This window comes from Mastigoproctus giganteus, chromosome 11, assembly GCF_048544385.1.
Source record: "Mastigoproctus giganteus isolate SK-2022 chromosome 11, ASM4854438v1, whole genome shotgun sequence".
NCBI lineage: Eukaryota > Metazoa > Arthropoda > Arachnida > Uropygi > Thelyphonidae > Mastigoproctus > Mastigoproctus giganteus.
The window spans coordinates 107,214,614-107,237,593 of NC_143585.1; the positions used below are offsets into that span (position 1 = coordinate 107,214,614).

Sequence of the window (22,980 nt, forward strand, 5' to 3'; positions counted from 1 at the left end):
CTTTCCTTTACCGCTGATGGTAATTATATCTTTAAGTAAATCCCACATCAGTACACTGTGATCATTGCCACGTAGTGGTTCCTTTATCTGCAAATTCTTAATACACGAATGATTACTGCTGATAACCAGATCAAGAGTATCGCCCTCTCTGGTTGCTTCTCGAACATGCTGCTGCAGAAAATTAAATTACTTAAGGGTGCCGTTATTAAAAAAAAAAAAAAAAAAAAAAAAGGCCGAAAACCACTGATATGTAGGAATTTTTACTATATTAGTAAATATAGTAAAAATTACTATATTTACTGATATAGTCAGTTATGAAGACGATTTTATTATCAATGTTCATATCATCGATCGTATGATCAGAGAAATTTACTGGATAGAGATTACATTTATTACAAGATTGTAATCTATCTAGTGAATTTTTCTTAGCCGCATGTTTGCATGCCGCGTGTCGCGTGCAAAACTATATTTTAACCTATTGATCACTCGGCTACGGTCGTTGACCGATAGATGCCAGTTTCTACACTTTGTGTGATTCTTCAAGAGTTGTATTCATGGCAGTAAAGACAACATCGTGACTGTTATGAAGAATTTTAGGACTACATAAACAGTTTGGAAAATGCCGTATTCAAGGTAGATAGAGAAATCGCATGCAATATTTACAAAAGGCTGGCTGTGGTCCCGGGGTGAGATACTAAGTCGCTGACACGCATATTGTGAGATCGAGCCCATACATTGCTGCGATAAATGCACATCCAATTGTCAACTGTTGTGCTCAAATAGAACAGTTACCGCAACATTTTAAGTCGTGTATGGCAAAAAAAGCGAAAATGTTAGAAGCGTTAGGTTCCATTAGAAGCATTTTTCTCCTTTACTCCAGTTCGAAAAAAAGTATATCTCTATAGTTTAAGAATCAAAAATCCATACCCCTTCAAGGCGGTTTCCCTTGATGCGTGCTTGTTATGCAGGAAAGATTGATTTTTACAAAGGTAAAATTTCCTTATGCGAACTTGATGAACTATTGTATTCAAAACCAAACAGTACGGTTTTTGGAAATTAATTTCAGCAGTTTGTAAATCTGAAAACCGCCCCACAGAAGAAATAACAAATACAATGAAAGTAGCAGAAATTAATCGATAAACTAAACTAATAAAAGTAAAGGCTATGAAGTGTCGAGATGTGAAGAAATTCAGACAATTACATGGTTGTGCAAATGAATCATTAATACCTAGCCGAACTTTAGAGAAAATTAAAATTTTTGAATAAATCATCAATTGTTGATGTGAATAAATCAATTGCTTCATACCGTAAAATCCTTCACGACAATTTGCCTGTCTCTTATACTGCGAATAAGTAATGCTCTTCCATTAAGGCAAATGCAACATATTGAGGCAAATGAAATTTAGTTCTGATTGAGTGGGTCTCTTTGCGATCAATAAGTATCCGGTAATTGTGAACTTAAGTTTAAGAAAGTTTCCTTTTCTGCAACACTGTTTTTTTCTCATTGTATTAAAGTTCACTCTAATGAAAAGGAATAAAAAGCAATACTTACTGGAAACTTGGCTCATTTGTTTGATCTCCGTATTAAAAAAAATCATAAATATCCAAATTTCATTGGTGCGATTAACGGAACTTCCTATTACCACAAATTATTTCACTGTTGTCGATCTTTTAACATCTCTGTTATCGTATACTTCAGAAAGTGACAAAAGGCCGAAAGCAGTTTTCTGATGTGTATATGGTACTCGTCGAACGTTTAGATCAGAAATGATCTGCTAACTAGTCAGTAGTTATGATGTTCTTTCATTTATTTGTGTTCACTGCTGAAATATTTTTCTGTATTCCCACTGTCATGAAACTGTTCTGAACTTGCCAAACTTTTCAAATTAATTACCAAATGGTTAATTGAGAAACGGGATATGTGTAGGATGATCATTGTTATTTGAAATGTATTTTCTTTATAATGGGAAATGTTTGGAGTAATTTGCAAATATAAGCTTATATGAATAACTGTACATGGTGATTGCCAATTTTCTCTGATCTTGAAAACAAAAATTCTGAGAAAAACGTAGCGATAAAGAATTTTCTTCCCACATAAACTTGAGTCACATTTCCAATGTACATTTTATTTTTTATTGCGTCCCCACGCTCAAATTCTTAGAAAACTTGTGTTCACGTTCGTTCGTCGATTTTATTCCCTTAAACACTTGTGCGAAATGTTTCCATTCCTCCACACCCCTGATTCTTTTAAACAAGAGGGGGGGGGGTATCATTATGTGTATATAGGATTAGTTTTAACTTTACAATATATTGCTTACGGAGTAGAGAATAACTTAAATGTCTGTACTTTTCAGAAATACCACCCGGTAAAGAGGTGCGCTTTGTGGTCATTATTGATGTTTTATTTTACCTGATTTCAGTGAGTGGGTCACGAATTACGTCTGCGAGGGCGCAAAACATGTAACGTGCCAGGCTATTTCTTTAAACACTTTGAAAGTTCTGTATGTTCGGTGTATAACAACTTCCGGGTTTAATATCTAAACTTTTGTAACGGTGGGAAAGCATAATTTACGAGACCTGGTCTGCTATTTAATTTTCTTCTGTATTTCAAAATGATATTTACGATCTCATTTACCAATGTACATGTGTATTATTATTTTCATTTATTGATTTAACTGTCTGTGTTATTATTATTATTACAAAAACATTTCTCTTTTATGGGATTTTTTTTTTCCCGCCACGTGACGGGTACTAGTACCAAGTGCATGGGTTGGTTGTGTCCGGTTACTATTGTTATCGTTGGTCGTACTCTCCGGCAGGTGTTCAGGATTGCGGCTTTCTTGAGTTCCATGTAAGTGTTCTTTGGGAGGCCTATTGTTGCTAGGTTCTTATAGAAGCTCTTTGGCACCATGTCGGCGGTTGACACAATGATCCACTTACCTTTTGACTTTCTGATCTTTTCCTCGTATGTTTTCTGGGTATTGTTGGTGTTGGGCATTGGTATGTCGATCAGGTAGGTAGTCATTTCCTTCTTGTCGATGAGGATTATGTGTGGTTTTTTGTGTGGACGGGATCGTCTTGTCCGTCTCTAGTACGGCCTGAGGCTCGTACTTGTAATACGGTAAACTTTCTTTGATCAGCACCTAGTCGTGTCTGTGAAGGTAATCCATCTGGGTGATCATCCTGCGGTGACGTGTTGGATGATTGTTTCTGGTGACAGATGGTGTCATCTGATATTCTGGGGTCCTTAGCTACGTATTTCCTGTAGTTCTTAGGGTTGATTTACCTAGTCTTGCATGGGGAGCTTGATTACTTCGGTCTCGGAGAAGAGCTTTCCGTTCGAGCCAAGTGTTGGAAGCCATCTTATTTATGTAATCTTGACGGAGGTCATGGTAGTGTCTGCCATGGAGGTGTTCATCGCCGATATTTCTATTTCTTCTGTCTGTGTCAGTATGGTCTCCTTGTCGAAGTTGAGTGTTGTATGCCGTTTGTCAATCTTTCCTGTGGCTTGGAGTGGCGCTGTTTTCCTGGAAATAATCATGCAGGTTCTTAATCACCTTCTTTTGTTCTGTGAGCTCAGACAATCCGTTCCTACCTTCTTTCCGGGCTGTGGTCACTCTCTCGATGGCAGACTTCGGGTGGTATTTTGGCAGCTCTTGGTCATCATTATATTGGTCGATTTCAAAATCTCTTCCAGCTCAACGTTGGTCAGTCTGTGATCCCAGAGTAAGTACTGGGACTGTGTAAGTGATTATTGCTGTGATCATGTTCCCACCATTCAGCTTTGATTTTAAGCAGGCTTCTCAGTCAGGCAGGCCTTGATCTCCTTGTGTTCTAACTGGTTGACCTTCATCATCTGTCATGGTTTCAATCTCTTCACAGGTCGTCAGCTGGTAGTTTTATCCAACTGGATGTCCTTGATGCTGCCCATGGGTCTTGCATTTGTCTAGGCCACATCGCAACCTGATGTCAATCCTGGGCCCGTCCGTGATCTGGGGTAGCTGTTGTAGTTGATTCTCAGTTTCGACATAGAGTTTGATGTCGTCCATGTACCAGATTGTTATAAAATAAGTTTCCCTATTCAGGAGACCCTAGTTCAAAACGGTTAGAGGTAGCGCAGTGAAAATCGGTGGATATATCATTTGGAGTATGGGGAAGCGATTTGTGAAAGAAAAAAAAAAAAAATAGTTCAAATTTTTGCCATCAGGTGAAAATCGGCATATGTAAAAGTTGTCATTTACTTCAAGACACACTGCTTATGCAAATGACATCCTGTTAGATAAAAGCAGAAAGGCCAACGCCACCGTCAATAATCATTATGGCTCTTACGAAAAAAAAAACATGCTCTTTTAGTAAAACTGTTCTACCAAAATAATAGTAACGCATTAGCATTACTATTATTTTGGTAGAACAGTTTCAGCATTGCATGAATATCGGAAACTTAAAGGTTTGCGTAAAGGACCTTTGACGTCAGTAGAGCTTCAAAAACTAATAAAGAAATTAAGGTACCGGGGAGTTAGGTGTAATTCCAGGCAGGGGATGACCACATATTGGAATGGAAGTAGTGGATGAAGTGGTGGTTGCAATGGCCTCCAGGTCAGAATGCGGAACACTACCAGTTAGTAGCGCCAGAGGTGGTTCAAGGGACTTGAACCTTCCTTGATCTACTGTACGTAAAGTTCTTCAAATAATTTTACGCTGGTTCCTGTACAAGATTCACGTAGTGCAAGAACTAAAGCCTTGTGATCAGCAACAACGAATAGACTTTGTTCTACGATTTCTGGCTCATATGGAACTTGATGATAATGGGCTCGATTGATCGTGTGGTCTGATGAGGCACATTTCACTCTTCATGGTGCTGTAAATGCACAAAACTGCTGAATATGGGGAACTCAATGTCCATCTGCTGTGCATGAAAGACCTACAAAGTCCACATGAAAGACCTACAAAGTCCATACAGTAAGGTGTGGGTTCACAGCAGAGTTTATAATTGGACCATTTTTCTTTGAAGAGTTTACACCTCATGCCCCCCCCCGCGCGTAAGTGTATGGTAACTAGTGCACGGTACTGCACTCTTCTAAAAGATTCCTGTTCTGCAAGAAAGGCAATGCTTGGAGACCATAGTGTTCATGCAAGATGGTGTCTCCTCCCCACATTGGTCGAGAAGTGAAGGAACTGCTCCGTTCAACATTTGAAATCATTTCTAGAGACTTTTCACAGTTCTGACCAGCCCGATCAGTAGATTTCAATCCCTGTAATTTCTGGCTGTGGGGACACCTGAAAGACAGAGTTTACAGTAGTGGCATACAGGCACTTGTCGATTTGAAAGCAAGCATTAAACAGCATGTAGATGTTATGCAAAACAGTGTTGCACATATAACGATATCTGTAGATTTCTAAGTTCTGATATTAAAATCTGATCCTAAGTTAAGTATTCCATCTCATGTTTACAGTGCCAATTTCCCCCCTGGTGGCAGAAATTTGAACCAATTTTTTTCTTTTTCTACAAATTGCTTCCCCATACCCTAAATGACATACCCACTGATTTTCACAGCACTGTCTCTAACTGTTTTGACACTAGGGTCTTCTGAATTGGGAAAATAACTGGTTGGTTATTTTATAACCAACCAGTACATCAGGTGAGAGAGGGTGTACAGGTTATTCCACCCTTCTTTTAGGGTATAACTGTACTTGCTGTTATTGAGCATTGTGGACAGTGAGTTCAGTGCTAGACAGAACCATAGTGGGCTCACCCTGGAAGATTCCTCTTCTGATGGATATCAGTCTGGTCGCGATATTCTCGACCTTGATGGCGGTACTCCATTTTGCCATGGTTGCTTCTAGGAAGTGTGTCAAGGTTGGGTTGATTTTGCAGATCATCAGCGTCTCTGTCAGCCAGCTGTGGGGCACAGAGTCAAAGGCCTTGCAGTAGTTGATGTAGGCCGTGTATAGGTTGCAGTGCTTCATGTGGGCTTCCTCAATAACTGCAGCATCAATGGCCCATTGTTCCTTGCATTCTCTGCTCATCTTCCTACATCCCTTCTGCTGCTTAGCCACTGTTCTGGCTCTCCAAGTGATCTGATATCTTCTTAATTATGCAGCTTGTCAGGATCTTGTATATTGTTGAGAGACAAGTGATTGGGCTGTACTTTGCCATGTTTGTGATGTCTTTGTCTTTAACCTTCAGGTAGGTGATTACTTAAGTCAGAGACTCTGGGATTGTGTCAGGGTGCTTTATTATCTGGGTGAACTGCCCTGCTACGTGTTTTTGTGTGTGCAACCAAATTTCTTGTACCAGTCATTGTGAATGTCATCTATTCCCTGGGTTCGCCAGTTGTGAGGCTTTTCTGATTGACTGTTGTACTTCTTCCTTCTGAATCTTCCATCTGTCATCTCTTGTACGTTCTTGGTTTTCTTCCTTCCTTTCTAGATCTATCCAGGGGGCCATAGCCATTATGGTAACTTTGCTGCTCCACAGGTTTCCCCAGAACTCCTTGAGTATCTTCTGGTTGGTGGGTCTCTTGCCTTCCTTCACCTCTTGTCTGATTTTTCTGTACAAGGTTCTCTCATTTTCACGAAATATCCTGTTGTCTGTTTTCCTCTTGGCACTCACCCTGTAACAGTGAAGTGGCTTGCTGAATGCCAGGAGTTTCTGCTTGAGGGTATCAGGTATTCTTTGATTCTCTGATTATGTCTAGTTTTTGCTGTGGATGTTGTCTTTCTTGAGGATGGAATGCTACTCCAATGGATTATCCTTTTGGACTTGTATTGTTTGGGGAACTGTTGAAGCCAACTTGGACTTGCTACTGATTGTACATAGTACATATTTGTTAATGATGAACCTTTCCCCTATTAATGGAGTTTGGTGGGATGAAATTTGGTCCATGATATTTGGACTCTCCTCAAAGAAGACAGGAATGTCCTTGAGGAGCTTCCTTTGTTTGCTGATCCTCATAGGACTTTTGGTAAAATGCCAGGTGTCCATCACACAACATAACAGAAGAGAGCACAAAATTTACACACAAAACACTATACACACACATGACCAGTTATGGGGGAAACCCTGGGGTCCACAACAACTACACTTAAATACTTTCTTGAGGATGACCTTCACTTTTATGATCAGCTTCTTACTTCTGTTACCCTGTTGGTACTGGATCAGTTGACCTATCTTCACTTATCTCTTCTATCTTCTGCTGTAGCCTTCTTTCCTAGGCTGGTGGTTCCTGGTATTTGCATTTTCTGTTATGTTGCTCTCTGGTTTCCCTTCCATTCATCCTAGTAGCTGCTAAAGCAGCACAGTAATTGACTGTGCAGATAGTGTCTAGTATACATCATTGTTGAGATAATCCAGTATTATTCACGTATTGTGAGGTGGTCTGCGAATTGCTAAAGGATTCTGTTGGGTCTCTGCTTCAGTATGGTGTGGATCTTTGTGGGGTTCATTCCCTCGGATTCTGCTTATTATTATTATTAAATTTTTCTCTTTATGGAATTTTTTTTCACCCATGACAGGTACTAGCACCAAGTGAAAGGAGGTGGTTGATGGTGTCTTTTTACTACACTGCTTGACAAAATTAACAGAGCAGATCATTTTTGTAGTTGATGTTTTTGTAATTAACCAAAAAAAAAAGTCATTTGACATTATCTTGGTTTACCAGAAATGTACTTACAGCCTAAGCTAACTCGTAAGGTATTAGAGAGATACAGTTCTATGACATGATATGCATTGTTATTTGTATAAAGTAAAACTGAAGTTATCACAGAACAAAAATTAAATTTTATAGTTAACATTTTTTGACACTAAACACCCTGGACTTGCCAAAGGCAAATATTTGATGTAATAGGCATCCTGGCATGCAAATTTCAAGTATCCAATAGAAAACAATCTACTACCTTATGCACATTATGCAAATTATTCATGCTATGAAAACACAGGTTGTGACCACGCTACTTTATTGCCCAGTGAGATAGCCACATTTAATTGTCGTTTAAAGCAAGTGCTTCCCAACTTTTTTTCATGCTAGGGCACACTTGGAAAATTATAATTTTTGTACAGCACAGAGAAATAACTGGGGCAGATTTGGGGTGTCTATAAGGACTTGTGACAAAATTTATTACATTTGCATATTTATTACAAATAAATTTATTACATTATTATATATGTAATTATGATAAGAAAAGTAAAATATAAATACTATGGAAGATATTAAATATTTAATACCAAATTCATACAAAACCTTCAAAATAAAATCTTTTCATATTTTTACAAAATTTGAAAAGATTTTATTTTGAAGTTTTGTATGAATTTTTGAAGAAAAAATTTATGTTCACAAAAGCAAGCTTAAATTTGCTTTTGTGAACATAACATTTTTATATCGGGTTTTATTTTTGAAATGGCTATGCATAACTTCGATTCAGACTTTTTAATGATGATTTCTTCGAATTCTTGATAATCACCATCGACGAGAAACTTTGTTCGCACAAATAGGTTGTAGCAAAATGGAAGAAGAGTGTCAGTTGTTTTTTCTCTGATTGAAAGAAACTCCTTTCTCACCATTAACCAAAATAAGGATAACTCTATTTCTTTAAATTATACTTGAAGGGTGCAATAATTTCTTAAATCTAACTGCTCTTCTTTTTCTTTCATTGATAAATGTTATGCTCGAATTTCTAGGGATAATGCAAATGGATTTCAAATCCATTCAAATTTTTTTACATCAAGTATTTCGAAATAGCGAAATTTTTCTTCAAGCAAACACAAATGTTGCTCTACTAATCCCAATAATTCTTTGGATTTAAATTATAACACTGGTTAAACATCATTAGTGATCCATTTTTAACCTCATTTTTCTAAAGTTGAATTTTTTCTTTGATTCCAACAACTCTTCTGGTCATTATTGCTGCACCATCAGCTTAAGCAATCTTTTCATGATATCTTATTTGTTTCAAAGTATTCATTTACCACTTTGAATATTTCATCCCCAGTAGTGTGTAGCAGTTCTTTGCAAAATAAGTAATGTTCTTTGAAGCATTTCCCTTCAATGATTCTAATTAATGCTATTAATTGAGCACAGTTACCAACATCTGTAGATTCATCGATTTGCAGTGAAATTTTTTTAGATTTGATAATTTTCTGAATTAATTTTGTTTCTATGTCATTTGATATGTCTTCAATGCGTCTACTAATAGTGTTATTCGAAAGTGACACTTTTTTCAATTTTCTTTGCTTCTTTTGCTTTTTTGCTTCTTTTCTTTGCCCCAAGCATAGTGTGTTAACAATTTCAATGCAGGCCCGTAAAATAAGCAGTTCTGCAATTGTATGTGGCATTTTGGATTTGGCCACCAATTGGGTGACCTTATAACTAGCCTCTTGAGCTTGATTTGATACTGTTTTAATCAAATTCATAAAAGAACTTTGCTTCCTATTTTGTGTTTGAAGACGCTTAAAAAAAATTCAAATCTTTTTCTGCATGTGATGGATGTTTTGTGGTAAGATGCTGGTGTAGTTTACTTGGTACCATTGCTTCATTTGATAACTCTTCTAGGCAAGTAAGACATATAGGTCAAGCAAGAGAAGAATTATTGGAGCATACAAATATTCCTCATTAAGTACCAGCTTTATCCTTTTTTTTTTTTTTTTTTTGACTACTTTGTTTATCCCCTGAATTTGATGACTTTCTAGCTCTCTTCAAAAAGTTTTCCATTATGGATGGGAAATAAATATCTACAAAAATTAAATTTGGTTAAATATAAAGTACTGTACTTAATGAAGCAATTTAATAAATATATTTTGAATAATTATTTGTTTTTAGATATAAACATTGATTTTTATTTCTAAAAGTAAGCAATAACTTATTATACGTATACCTTTTCAGTAGAAAAATATGAGTGCTGGTCCAAAATAATTCGCAAAAAACCAATAGGCAAAACAAAAAACAAATTGTGACTAAAGTAAGTAAAATCTCATTTTTTTTTGCGTTTAAGTGGTGATATTGGACTCAGTTTTCATTAAAAAAAAAAAAACGGATTTTTATCAAAGATAGGAGAAAAAACATATATTTCAAGTGTTCCGCTGGTTTTTTGATTATTTTTATATAGAAATTTTTCTTGCATAAGAAATGATTTAAATCGTTTTTAGCCTTACATTAAAAAGATATTTTCAAATTTAATTTAAAAAAAAAAAAAGAAAGAAAACGTGATTTTTATACTTCCAACAAAGGTCCAACTGAAGTGCTTATAAACTAAAATCAGTGGCTGGTGGAAATCACGTTCAGTAGAATGAATTGTGGCATCAACCGGTTAGCGATATTACAGTTCATTCTAATTAGGCTCTTATATCTTTTCGTATAATAAAATTACAAACCAATAAAATTTCGAATGGTTGTACAAATTGGATTTGATTTTTTATAACTATAAAAATTTTATAAAATTAAATTTGTCCAGCTGCTGGACAAATTGAAGCTGGGCAGTCACAAGCAGCGGTGGCACGTTGGCTTAATGTATCACATGGTGACATCTTGAAGCAGTTTCAGAAGACAGGCACCATGAAGAACAGTTGACTAAGGTCACCTGAGGACTAGATCAACCAGACCAGACTGCTATCTGGCTCTAATAGCAAGATGGAACCTTACAATGTCATCAACTGTCTCTTGAGGTTGCTGTGGCCACAGGTGAAAACATTTACAACCATACTGTATTAAGAAGGCTCAATTCAAGTGGACTCTATGCAAGGAAGCCAGTGGTTTGTATCCCATTAACTCTAAATCAATGCACAGTTTGTTGAAACTGGTCCTGTGAACATGTGACTTGGAGCTCTAACAAATGGAGTACAGTTCTGTTCTCTGATGAGTCCCGTTTTAGCCTACAAGCAGATTCTAGACATTATTTCATGTGGAGATGAGGGATGTGGTAACACATCCCTCGTCTCCATCTGAAATATACCGAGAATAGGTCCACAAATCCCATGTGCAACTTAATAGGGGTGTGGTTGGCACAGATTTTATTTTCGTGCATGACAGTGTGACTACATACAGGGCTCAAGTGGTGGAGGAATATCTTCATCACCAGACTTAAACCTGACTGAACATGTGTGGGATGCCCTCGGGTGTCACATTACATGCCGGTAGCCAACTCCTCGGTCACTTGCCGAGCTAAGGTCTGCTGCTGCTGGTGGAAGAATAGGGTTTGTTGCCACAGAATCTTATAGACACCCTTATATTGAGCTTGCATCACCACTGTCTGGCCTGTTTAGTCATTAGAGGGATCTTATGCTGTACTGATGTCATGTGACCATATTTTTGAGTATTTGTATTGGCTTGTATAATGCGACCCTGTTGGTAATCCTTACACAACCCACTATAAATATCCCCTATACCTGTCCAAAGTTTTTTGGCTGTCTCCTCATTTCACCATTATTCTATGGTACACCACCATACCAAATTTTGTCCCACTTAATTACAAGCTGCACAAGTTACACCAAGTTTTCTACATGTTCTGTTAATTTTGTCGAACAGTGTATTATTATTATTACTGTTGGCCGAGGAACTCTTTGTTCTACAGGTTTTCAGGATAGCAGCTTTCTGGAGAACAATGTATGTGTTCTGTGAGAGTCATATTAATGCTAGATTCTTATGGAGGTTCTTTGGAACAACATTGGTAGTCAGCAAGGGGGCAGGAATAGTCATTATTTGTTCCATTTGCCACAATCTTAAAAAAAACACTCATAATAAGTGGTTTTTTTAAAGATTGCTGGCATTTGCCATTTCTTTGTTGATCAGGTAGGTATCAATTTACATCTTGTCGAAAGGGGTTATGTCTGGTCTGTTGTGAGGGGTCTCAGTACAGTTTGTGAGTAGTGGTCAATACTACGGCCTGGAATTCATATTTGTAATATGATGCACTTTCTTTGATCACCTGGTGTTTTTGCACTAGCTTCTGATGGAGTACATGCATATATCATCCAGTATGTTAATACTGGAGTACGTGCATAGACTGGATAATGCATCAGATGTCTATGCACGTACTCCATCTGGGTGACCACCCTGCATCCTGTGGTGATGTTGGATTGTTTCTGGGCCAGGAAGCATCGTCGACATGTCCTATCTGTCACTGCAGGCTGTTGATGATGTAGTTCCTGTTGTTGATTGCCTGGTCTTGGATAATGAGCATGACTCCTTCGGTCTCGGAAGACCTTCCCTCTCATGAGCCATGAGTTTTTGATGAGGGTAGAGGGTTATTCTAATGTTTGCCATGGAGTGCCTTCTTCTCTCAATTTTCTGTCTTTGTTCCTTCTGTCTGTGTGAGTAGGAGTAGTCTTGTTGAGGTTGAGCACTGTGTGCCATTTGTCTGTCTTTCTTGTGGCTTGGTAGATTGGCACACATAGGTTCTTAATCACCATCTCTTATAAACCAGTGAGGTCAGCCAAACCCCCTCCCTCCTTTCTGGGCTATGGTCAGGCTGTCTTGGTCATTATTATCCTGGTTGATCTCAATCTTCTCCAGCTTGGTGTTGGTCCAATCTGTGATCCCAAAGAAGTATGCTAATCCTGGGGTTGCATAGGTGTTTATGGCTCTGACCATGTTCCTGCTATTCATTCGGCTTTGTTTTTAGCAGGCTCCACAGTTTCTAATGGTATTTTTCAGTCAGACAGGCCTCTATCGCTTTGTGTTCTAACTGTTGAGACTGCACTATAATAGCTTCAATCTCTTCACCAGTCTTCAGCTAATAATTTCGGCCAGTGGGATTTCTCTGATGCAGTCCACAAGTTTTGCATTTGTCTAAGCTGCATTGTATCTTGATGTTAATGCTGAACTCTGGTGATCTGGAGTAGCTGTTGGAGTTGATTCTCAGTTGCTGCATAGAGGTGGCAACTACTATTGGACACATCTGGCTGTGAGTATTGGACATAAACATGTGTTTATGTCCAATACATGAATACATTGGACATAAACATAAACATGTGTATTGGTAATAAACAGCTACCTTACAGACAGAAGTGTCTCAATACGCACAAGGTTCCAGGAATTGACACGCCCTGTGAATAAAGGCTGCCCGCAGGGTTCAATCCTTGGCTCTTTCTTTTGGAACATTGTTCTGGATGAATTTCTGGCCTTGGATCTGGGCCCCGTGGAAAGCCTGGCCTTTGCAGATGACGTGATTTTCCTTGTAAAAGTTAACTCAAGAGTGGTTGTAGAGCAAAGATCAAATGCCGCCCTCTTGCAGCTGCAGGAGTGGGCACAAATGCACATGCTCAAAATATCACCTGAAAAAACCAAACAAATACTTCTAAAAGGCAATTTGGACATAAGAAGATGTTCACAAATCAAAATTAACACAACCACTATAAAAATGGTAACAGAACTAACATATCTTGGAGTGGTCTTTGATTCAAAATTAACTTTTTACCCCCATTTGATCTACTTGGCGAAGAAAGTGAGAAATTATGCAGGTATGATTGCCAGGATCAGTCGAGCAGACTGGAGACTCAAAAGAAAAACCCTGGCAATCATATACCATGCAATGTTCCTACCTGTTATCACCTATGGAGCCGGTGTGTGGTTCATCTGCTCGGCTATCGTAAGAAATAGGAATAAATTAGAATCGATACAAAGGACAATACTACTCACTATTACCAGAGCATGTCGCACAGTAAGCACACCTGCACTACAGTTGCTGGCTGGAACTCTCCCCCTTTACCTGGAAGTAGCCAAAAGAGGCTTATATTATAGATTTAAAAAGGGCATACCCACAGAATTTCTGGCTATAGCCCTTGATACAACCAACACCTTCAATGATGAAAGAAAAAGAATAGCCACAAAGCTCCACGAGCTATGGCAAACAAAGTGGGAGTAGGAAACCAGAGGTCTGGTTACCAAACGGTTTCTGCCACGGGTGTCATTGGTTAGCCCAAAGCCCCTAAGTGGTATGCCCCTGGACTTTTTACAACATTTTATATTGACAGGTCACGGCTCCCTAAAGGCGAAACTAACCTTCCTAGGCCTGACTGATGACCCAAACTGCACCTGTGGCGAAAGTGAAGACTGGGCACACATTCTATATGAATGTATAATATATGACATCCCCAGAACAGAGCTAATAGCACCAAATAAGTAACCATGTATGGAAGGGAGATGTACAGCCAGCCAGGGAAGCAGATTAACTGAAAAATATCAGTAAGCTAGTAGCAAGTGGATAAGAAGAATGAATGAATGAGGATGAAAGATAGAATGAATGAAAATGAAAGATAGAATAAATAGGCTGGGCACTGAGTGAACTAGGAATTATGGTAAAAGGGAATAAATGGCAGTTTTGGTGAAAGAAAAAGTGACCTAGCATGAGGGAAAGAGAGAGTGAATGGGAATGAGTGTAAGAGCAAATGTAATTGGCTGAAAGAATACAAAGTTAAAAATAACTTACATTACTTTATATATACTGTACCAACAAACATTTACTAACCACATAAACACTATCACTGCATTCTCCCCTGGCCTGCAAAAAAAAAAAAAAAAAAAACCCTTGTGGCTAGGCTTGCACCACAACTGAAGAATAACAGTAAGTTGCGGTGCCCAGAGAGTGCAGTGCAGAAAGTAAGAGTCAAATAAATGAGATGAGAGCTAGAAGAATGAAAAAGTGTAAGCGTGTGAGAAAAAGAACACAAATCATAAATGCTACAGTTAAGTACACACTAACCCTAGTTTTAATTAGTATTTAAATTTACACTACACATTGTTGCATTCCCTCCTGGTGTGTGAGAAAAAGATGAATGAGTTGAGTGGAAAAAATAAATAAAATAATAATGAAAAGGAAAAAAAAAAAAGAATGCAAGTAGAGTGAGAATGCAGATTATGAATGAAGTAAATGTGTGTCTCTCCCAACCCCTTGCCTGTTGGGTTCCCCACTGCCAGCTAACATATCCCACCCCCGTAGCAGGATGGGCAACTTGACCTTCATACCGGATTTGACACTGCTTGGACATGACACCGACGAAGACATTCTGCGGCTTTGCTGCCAACATGCCACTGGCGATCTGAACTGGGTACTCTAACCTGGTTCCCTTTAAAACCCCATCCCCAGGCAGGGGAGGGAGGGAGATGGATCTCTGTCTCCTCTCCTCCCTGCCTCCCCCCATACTTCGCCTGGTGGAGCTCGTCTCCACTGACCTCGTTGGGGATGCCTACTCTATCGTCCCTATTCTTCTATCTGTTTTCCCCCCCGTCTTCAGTCTCCCCATCTCACTAAATCGACCGAGTACACCCTTAACAATGCTGCCAAATTATAATCAACGTCTAAATTCTACCTGTTTTGTGTAAATCTCTAAGACAACTAACACTATTAGCTTTTATCTAGCGTATAGCCTCACATGTCTAAATTTAATAACATCAAAATTTTGCCTGACCTATTTGGCCTTTAACACATCTCTTTAGCGTTCAATCCTAACCAGCGATTTCCTAACAGCAATCCCATTAAGCATTAATGTCAAACGCAATTTTTTTTTTTTTTTTTTTTTTTAATAGGTCCTAGCCACTGAAATCCCAGGAAACTAGGTGGCAGAACCTGCCAGAGCAATTCGTTGTGATACTGGATACACCCGGATAGCCTCCATGTGGCAGGGTATGGGCGACGTCGGGCTCCACTAGGGGCCTGGCGGCCAATAAGCCGGATAAACAATGGGCACAACATATCACACTGCACAGACACAGCCCACATACTTTCAAGTCTCTGGCTTGACAGTGTACTGTCCTTGATACAGCGAAACACACGCGGAGATGGGAGAAATCCCAGGTGCCATCTGACACGAACATACCTTATACCTTGTGAGTATTGGAGGATTATCATCTTGAAACATGGCATTTGTGGGGAACAATGTTTGCAGAAAGGGTTGGCCCTAGTAACTCAGAATATCAAGGTAATCAGTGACAGCAATTTGCCCATTCAAGGCAATGATAGGCGCTAAAGAATACCAAGGTATTGTTTCCCAAACCATCATTGGTCCTTCCCCCATGTTTGACAATTGGCATAAGACAGTTAGGATGATGTGCTTCCATTGTCATTTGCCAAACACGATGTTAAAAAAAGTGAATGGTGATTCATCGGAAATTGTTTCCAATCATCAAGTGTCCAGTTTTTGTGCTCCTTACACCATGCATCCTCTGTCTAGCATTACTATCAGCCACTTTGGCATAATGAGTGGTTTGGAAATAGCAGCTCGTCCTTAAATTTCAACTTTATGAAGTTCTTGCTGAATTATTTTGCTAGAAACTGGAATGCTCAGACTCGCATTAAGCTCTGCAGTTATTTTTTCAGACTACAGTCCTTTTCAGTGTCTGGCAATTGATGTCTTTCAGTCAACTTTAATTTTTTGCCACAACTCATCCTATCAGATTTTGTTTTTACATACTTGGTGAATGTAGATGTCACTTTTAATATAGTAGCTCTGGATACATTAAATAAATCAGGTTTGAGTCGCTGATGCTCTTGCTAATTTTGCATCAACAGTTTGACATCTTTGGAATTTAGAGAGGTTGGATAATATTTTCTTCGTGTACCTTTTTATATCACCTTTAAATAAACATCTGCTTTTATTGTTTTTCCTTCACAGTACTACTACCAGCAAAAAACAAAAAAAAGAAAATCATCAGTGCATGTTCCTAAATGCATCATGCAGCCATTACAGAAACTGGTAATATCATATCAAGTGTTTCTGTTATTTTGATCACCTCCCTATATATACTTATATATATACAGTATATCAAGGCCTAACTATAAATAGGAATTGGTTCAGAATTTAAAATAATTTGTCAAATTGTGCATATCTGGAAGCACTCTATATTGTCATCCATTTTGTACAGTCTTTAAAACATTTCCCTCTAAGTTAGGCAATGATGCACATCCTCAAAAGGTTCTTCCCCATTATCAGACTGTTCTTTGCAATTAATAGAGGGAGAAGCATGCATAGTTTCATTTTGCTGCATCATTCAAGACAAAAAATCAGTATGTTTGTGAAGCAGTTTGCAGTCACCTTTTCTTCAACCTCATCCCATGCTGAAACACCAATACAGAAAATTGGTTTTTGCTGTGTGTGTGTGTGTGTGTGTGAGAGAGAGAGAGAGAGAGAGAGAGAGAGAGAGAGCATTTTTCAATAGTTTTCTTAAATCACTGGATTATACTTTGATCAAGTGGCTGAAGACCCAATGTCGTCTTAGATGACAGACTCCACAGTTATTGCACATAGGCCATTCACCTTGCAGTTATCCACAAACAGCAAAAGTTTTCTATTCTCCTTGCTCGTCTTGTGATCCATTATTCATAGATTTTTATGAGATCCAAGCTGTTCGATTCCTCCGATACATAATCTTCAAACCTTTAAAGCGTCTGAGCTTCTGGGCTTTACCAGTGATTTATACCAGTATATATAACAATGTATATATAGTTGTTTTAGTACAAGGTTTGTTTGTTATTCTGCTGACTCTATCTGGTAGAGAAAATACTTTTTCTGAAATAAAAGTATACCATTATTATCTAAGAACTTTCAGAAAGAAGGAAATTTAAAATAAATACAGTACAGATTCTCAAATCCAACAATTTTGGAGTCTGACCATTGTGAGATTTTGGGATGAATTCAGAATCAGACAATAGTTAGGCCCCAAAATTTGCTTATATACAATAGATAACATGGTGCACTTATATTGCCCTGGCTGATATATCGGTGCTTAATATACAGTACCGATAACCCATATACGCGTAACCCATTAGTTAGGTTTCTATAAAATCTCATGTTGTGTGAAACCATGTTATATGGGATTAAGAACCAGTACAAAAAGGGGGGGGGGGAGCATGTTCCAAAAGCCAACAGAAATACACCATTTTTTTTAACTATTGGAAACTTTTTTTTTATTAAAAATAATAATAAATTAACAAACTTCTTAAACACTGTGATACATATAAAAAAAAAAAAAAAAATATGTCCATTTAATTTTCTTCCTGTTCATTGCTGCTAAGGACAATCAAACAAAAATGTTTTCTCTGTTGCAGAATATCTTCACCTTTTGAACTTTCTTCTGCAGTATCTAGATTTCGTGTATCTTCTGCTCTCTTTAAAAATCAGTAATCTGGGTTTGTTTGCTTTTGCTTTGATAGATCTTTGTAAATTTTTTGTTTGGAGCTAAGCATTTTTGAAGCTACCCTATGAACTCTGTGCTCCCTTCAGTCGAAGGATCTGTATTCAAAAAATAAGATTTTAATTGCTCTGCTAAGTTTTATTCCTTCCCGTATGGTTTTTAGTGTAAAATTTGAAAGTTCAGAATTTTCATCTGTGCTATCATCTTCTGAATTGATTTGGTTTACCTCCGATGCCATTTCCACCAAATTCGCTTGCCACCCTCTTTTTCTACCAGTAATTCTTGAAAGCCTTCAGTAGTCATATCATCAAAACCATATCCTCCATGGACTTAGCAATTTTACTATCGCACAGATTCTATTTTCTTCCGGTTCATCCATGTTTCCTGAATGAACTGACTCTGCCATTCAATTTTCCAACACGCATTTTTTATTATTATTATTAGTTAATGTTGACTGTTTTACTTCTTTCAGCGATAAAGCTATGATTCCAATACAGCCCACAATTGAAAAATGTTTCCATGCCTCCAGAACTTCAATAGATTTGGAATCAATTTTTTCCAAAATCCATTGTAATGATTTTCTGATACAGTGAGTTTTAAAAGTAGATATAATGCCTTGATCTAATGGCTGAATCAATTAAGTTGTATTAGGTGGTAGGAACATTACTTCAACATTTTGGATGACTTAAATCTTTTGGATGGCATGGTGTGCTATCCAATAGTAATAAAACTTTGAAATCTAGATGCTTTCCATGGCTGCCACAAAAATTTAGAAAACATTTAAATAAATCTGCAGTTACCCAAGCTTTTTTATTTGCTCTCCGGTAATATACTGGTAACACCTTTTCATTGCATGAGGATTAGAAGATCTATAAACTAGCATAGGTTTTATCACGTAATCTCCTGATACAGTTTCACATATGTAACTGCACATATGTAATGTTACACGATCTTTTGATGCCCTAAGACCTGGTGCAGTTTTCTCCTTTGTTTATTTCAAAAAAAAAAATTCTGTTGGGCACTTTTTCCCCACCAAAGACCTGTCTCATCGGCATTGATAACTTGATGTGGTATGTATCTGTGCTCTTCAATAATGTTGAAGCTTGGCAGCTTCATTTATCAGCCGATGCACTTTCCCCTTGAATTCTTATGTTATGTAACGAGAAGCGGCTTTTAAATTGGCAACAAACTCTGGGTTTACAGAAGATTCTACGTTTTCTTTTAAATGGTTAAAATTGTTTTTGCCTTTTGTTTAATTACATTGCTGTCTAATGGATCTGTTTTTTAAAAGCTATCAATCCAAATATGGAACGCTTTTTCCATTTTCTCCATTATTGGTGCTCGGAGACGAGCTGTCATATTTGCAGAATTGAAAGCTCGTGCAGGAACAGCAGTTCTAATTTTCTGTACATTTTTCTTTATGGGTCAAATTGTTGCTTCATTTAAATTTAAACTTTTTGCAAAGAATGATACCTATCCACCCTTTTAAAGATGATCCAAAATTTGTATCTTTGATTCTAGAGAAATTTTTTTCTAAATCCATTGTAACGATTTTCTTTGTGCAGTGTTTTTTTTTTTTTTTTAATTTCCTTAGGCATAATTTAGAGCTGGAATGTAATTCACAACAAAAAAATTATTCCAATATGGTTCTTAAGAACAAAGTTTAGTAATACATTCCCAGAAAAATTTATGAACAATCAAATAAATACCAAAATAACTTTACAAAAACCTAAAAAATCACAAACTGCATGCTTTGGTCTCAATATTTTATGGTCTCAAACAAGCAAAAGTTCAATAGCCAGAAAACAGGAATGATATACAGGAATTTTTCTAGCAGGGATAAGGAGGTGATTATTCCCTTGTATAAGGCAATGGTTAGGCCACATCTTGAGTACTGTATACAGGTCTGGAGGCCTCATTTCAAGAAGGATGTAGAGCTGCTGGAACGGGTACAGAGAAGAGCAACAAGATTAGTGAATGGAACAAAGGGTTGCTCTTACGAAGAAAGGCTTAAGTTTTGCAAATTACAGAGTCTGGAGACTAGGCACCGGCGAGGTGATCTGATAGAGGTGTATAAGGCTTTGAATGGTTTGAGCATGCTCAATGCCAATGGGATTCTTCATCTTGCTCAGAATAATCACCTCAGAGGGCATAAATTCAAATTGAGGAAGGACGGACGTCGGATAGATGTGCGGAAATTTGCCTTTGGCCAGCGGGTGGTTGGTTGGTGGAACCGACTTCCATCACTTGTTGTTGAAGTTGATAGCCTAAACAAATTTAAAGCTCAACTGGACAGGTATTTTGAACGAACGGAGGGGTGAAATGGGAGTGGTTTTTTTTTTTTTTTTTTTTTTTTTGGCTGATGCTGAATAAGCTTGCTTTCTTGCATCATATGCCTCTACTAATGCTAATGCTAAAAACCAACACGGGGATTTCCCAACAAAATAAAATATGGGGATTTCTCAATTTTTTTTTTTTTTTTTTTTTTTTTTTGCATAATTACTAGCTAATCAACAGCAGGATTCACAAAAAAAGAACGGAAACGTTGAAAAATTACATTCAACATAAAAGCAGAGTTCCCCCCGCACAAAGCCCAAAAATACCATGTTATGCGAGGTTTGCCGTAATACTCTAACTGTGTTAGAGCGAAACCGTGTTATATAAGTACCATGCTGTGTGCGAAGATTGTCTCAATTTATCAATCGTGTTAGAGCAAAACTGTGTTGTAGAAGTACCGTGTTATATAGGGGTTGCCTGTATATCAGTATGTAATATATCAGTATTCTGCACTTTGATTTTGCTGATATGAATGTGTACTGTATACAGAAAATAAAGTGCAATATGCATTAAATAAAGAATTAAGAGTAGCTTCCTTGCATCATTAGGCCATTATAATATGAACTGTAATGGAACAAAGATGTGAAAGAAATTTTTTGGTATGCATACTCCCATTATATCAGGGGGAAAATTACTCCTGATTTGTGAACTGTTTCAGGGGGAAAATTACTCCTGATTTGTGAACTGTTTCTGCAGAATTCTTGGTGTTTGTATGTTGGGAGGTCACTGTTAACTGGCATGGTTTTTGATTTGTTCATAAAATTGATGTCCATATTACACAATAGGAAGTCCAAGCTTGGCATTTAACCCCCTAATGGGAAAATCTTCAGCTGACCCGATAGGCTGAAGGGTAGATTTTGAGATGAAACATTAAACTGAATGATGACCAGATCATTAAGTCGCCAGGTGCCAGTACTCAATGCTCAACATAACAATACACCTACTTACACACCTACATACCTACACTTACTGGCCTTGGCGTTTTGAGATGCTACAGTGGTATATAGGAGTAACCCCTGGAGAGTGCAATTAAACAAATACACCTTGACTATGTCCAGATCATCAGTGAAAGCAAGGCCATTCTATAAACCGAAAGACTGTGAGGATGATGGAACAACACGTTGTGCAGTGGACTGCGAAGAGATATGTAGAATACAAGTGTGCATACCTACGAATTTATTACAGTTTACAGAGGAATTACTCCAGAATTTTAATTTGTTGCAAAAAATAGGTTGTCAAATGAGCAAATGGTAAGTATTGAGTCCTTTGTGGTGTTTGCATACAAATTAAAAGGTTCAGTATAACTCAGGAAGTCAACAATAAGTTGCTGAGTCATACACATTAACACATTAGACATTATCAGAGGAGATTGGTAAGGCTAGAAAATTGCTATCAGCATAAGAGCTGAAGTTGAATGACAAAAAGTTCCAATTATATATTATGGTGCAGTATTTACATGATAATATTCTTAAGTATGTATTGTGTTTCCATTATTAACATTCTTTTACATTATCATTATCTGCAATTACTACTTAACTTTTTGGTTTATCCACACCCATAACAAGGGTGTGGATAATGATGTTTAACTGTACTTCACTATGTGAGAATAGTTATCTTGTATTTGTTTTTATAGTTTAATTTAATTTATTTATTCATTATGTGTTTTTTTTTTTTTTTTTTTTCATTTACAGTTTTGGCTGACGTACACTTTCCTTCATCGTCAATTTGCAGTGATGGAGCTCGTGAAATTCGTGCAGATGGTAAATATTTTTTTTTAACTAAAACATACTGTCTTTTCAAAGGTATTTGGACACCTCTTCACACATAGCAAACAGTGTGGACTGGTGAATGTTTCTGAATGTGGAAAATGTGAATGTGTTTGAGTGAATTTTTTATAGTTTATTATTATTATTATTGCTCTTATATTATTTCTCCCTGATTGGAGGTCCCACCTTGTGACCAGTATTGCTACCAAGTACACAGGGTGGTTGTTGTTATGTCTGGTGTTACTGTTGGCCGAGAAACTCTGACTGTCCTACAGAGGTGTTTAGGATTGCGAGTTTCTGGAGTTCGTTGTAGGTGTTAGCTGGGAGAACTATTGCTGCTGGGCTGTTATGTAGGGTCTTTGGCACCATACCTGTGATTGACATGATGATCGGGATGGTCATTACCTGTTGCATATGCCACATCTCTTTGATCTCCTGTCTTAGGTTCGTATACTTCCTGATTTTTTTCCCCATGGGTTTTCTGCAGGTTGCCAGTGTTGGGTACTGCTATGTCAATCAGATAGGTAGCCTTTTCCTTTTTGTCCACAAGGGCTATGTCCAGTCTGTTGTGTGGAATTATCCTATCCGTTATTATGGCATGGTCCCAGTACAGCTTTTGTGTGTTGTGGTCTCTAGTACTGCCTGGGAGTTTGTACTTGTAGTATAGTACACTTTCTTCAATCAACTAGTAATTCCTTGCTAGCTTCTGATGTATTATTATTATAATTAGCCATATGGTGCAAGGAGAGAGAGAGAGA

General features: G+C 37.7%; 1 protein-coding gene across 1 annotated transcript in view; it reads left to right on the forward strand.

The window, feature by feature from the left end:
- Positions 1 to 22,980, forward strand: part of LOC150078336 (fucose mutarotase-like) — a 126,432-nt gene that overhangs the window by 56,012 nt on the left and 47,440 nt on the right. The window contains exon 2 of the mRNA XM_090384535.1: positions 22,148 to 22,216. Within this exon, the coding sequence (XP_090240661.1) occupies positions 22,148 to 22,216 (69 nt within the window). The remainder of the gene's footprint in view (positions 1 to 22,147; positions 22,217 to 22,980) is intronic.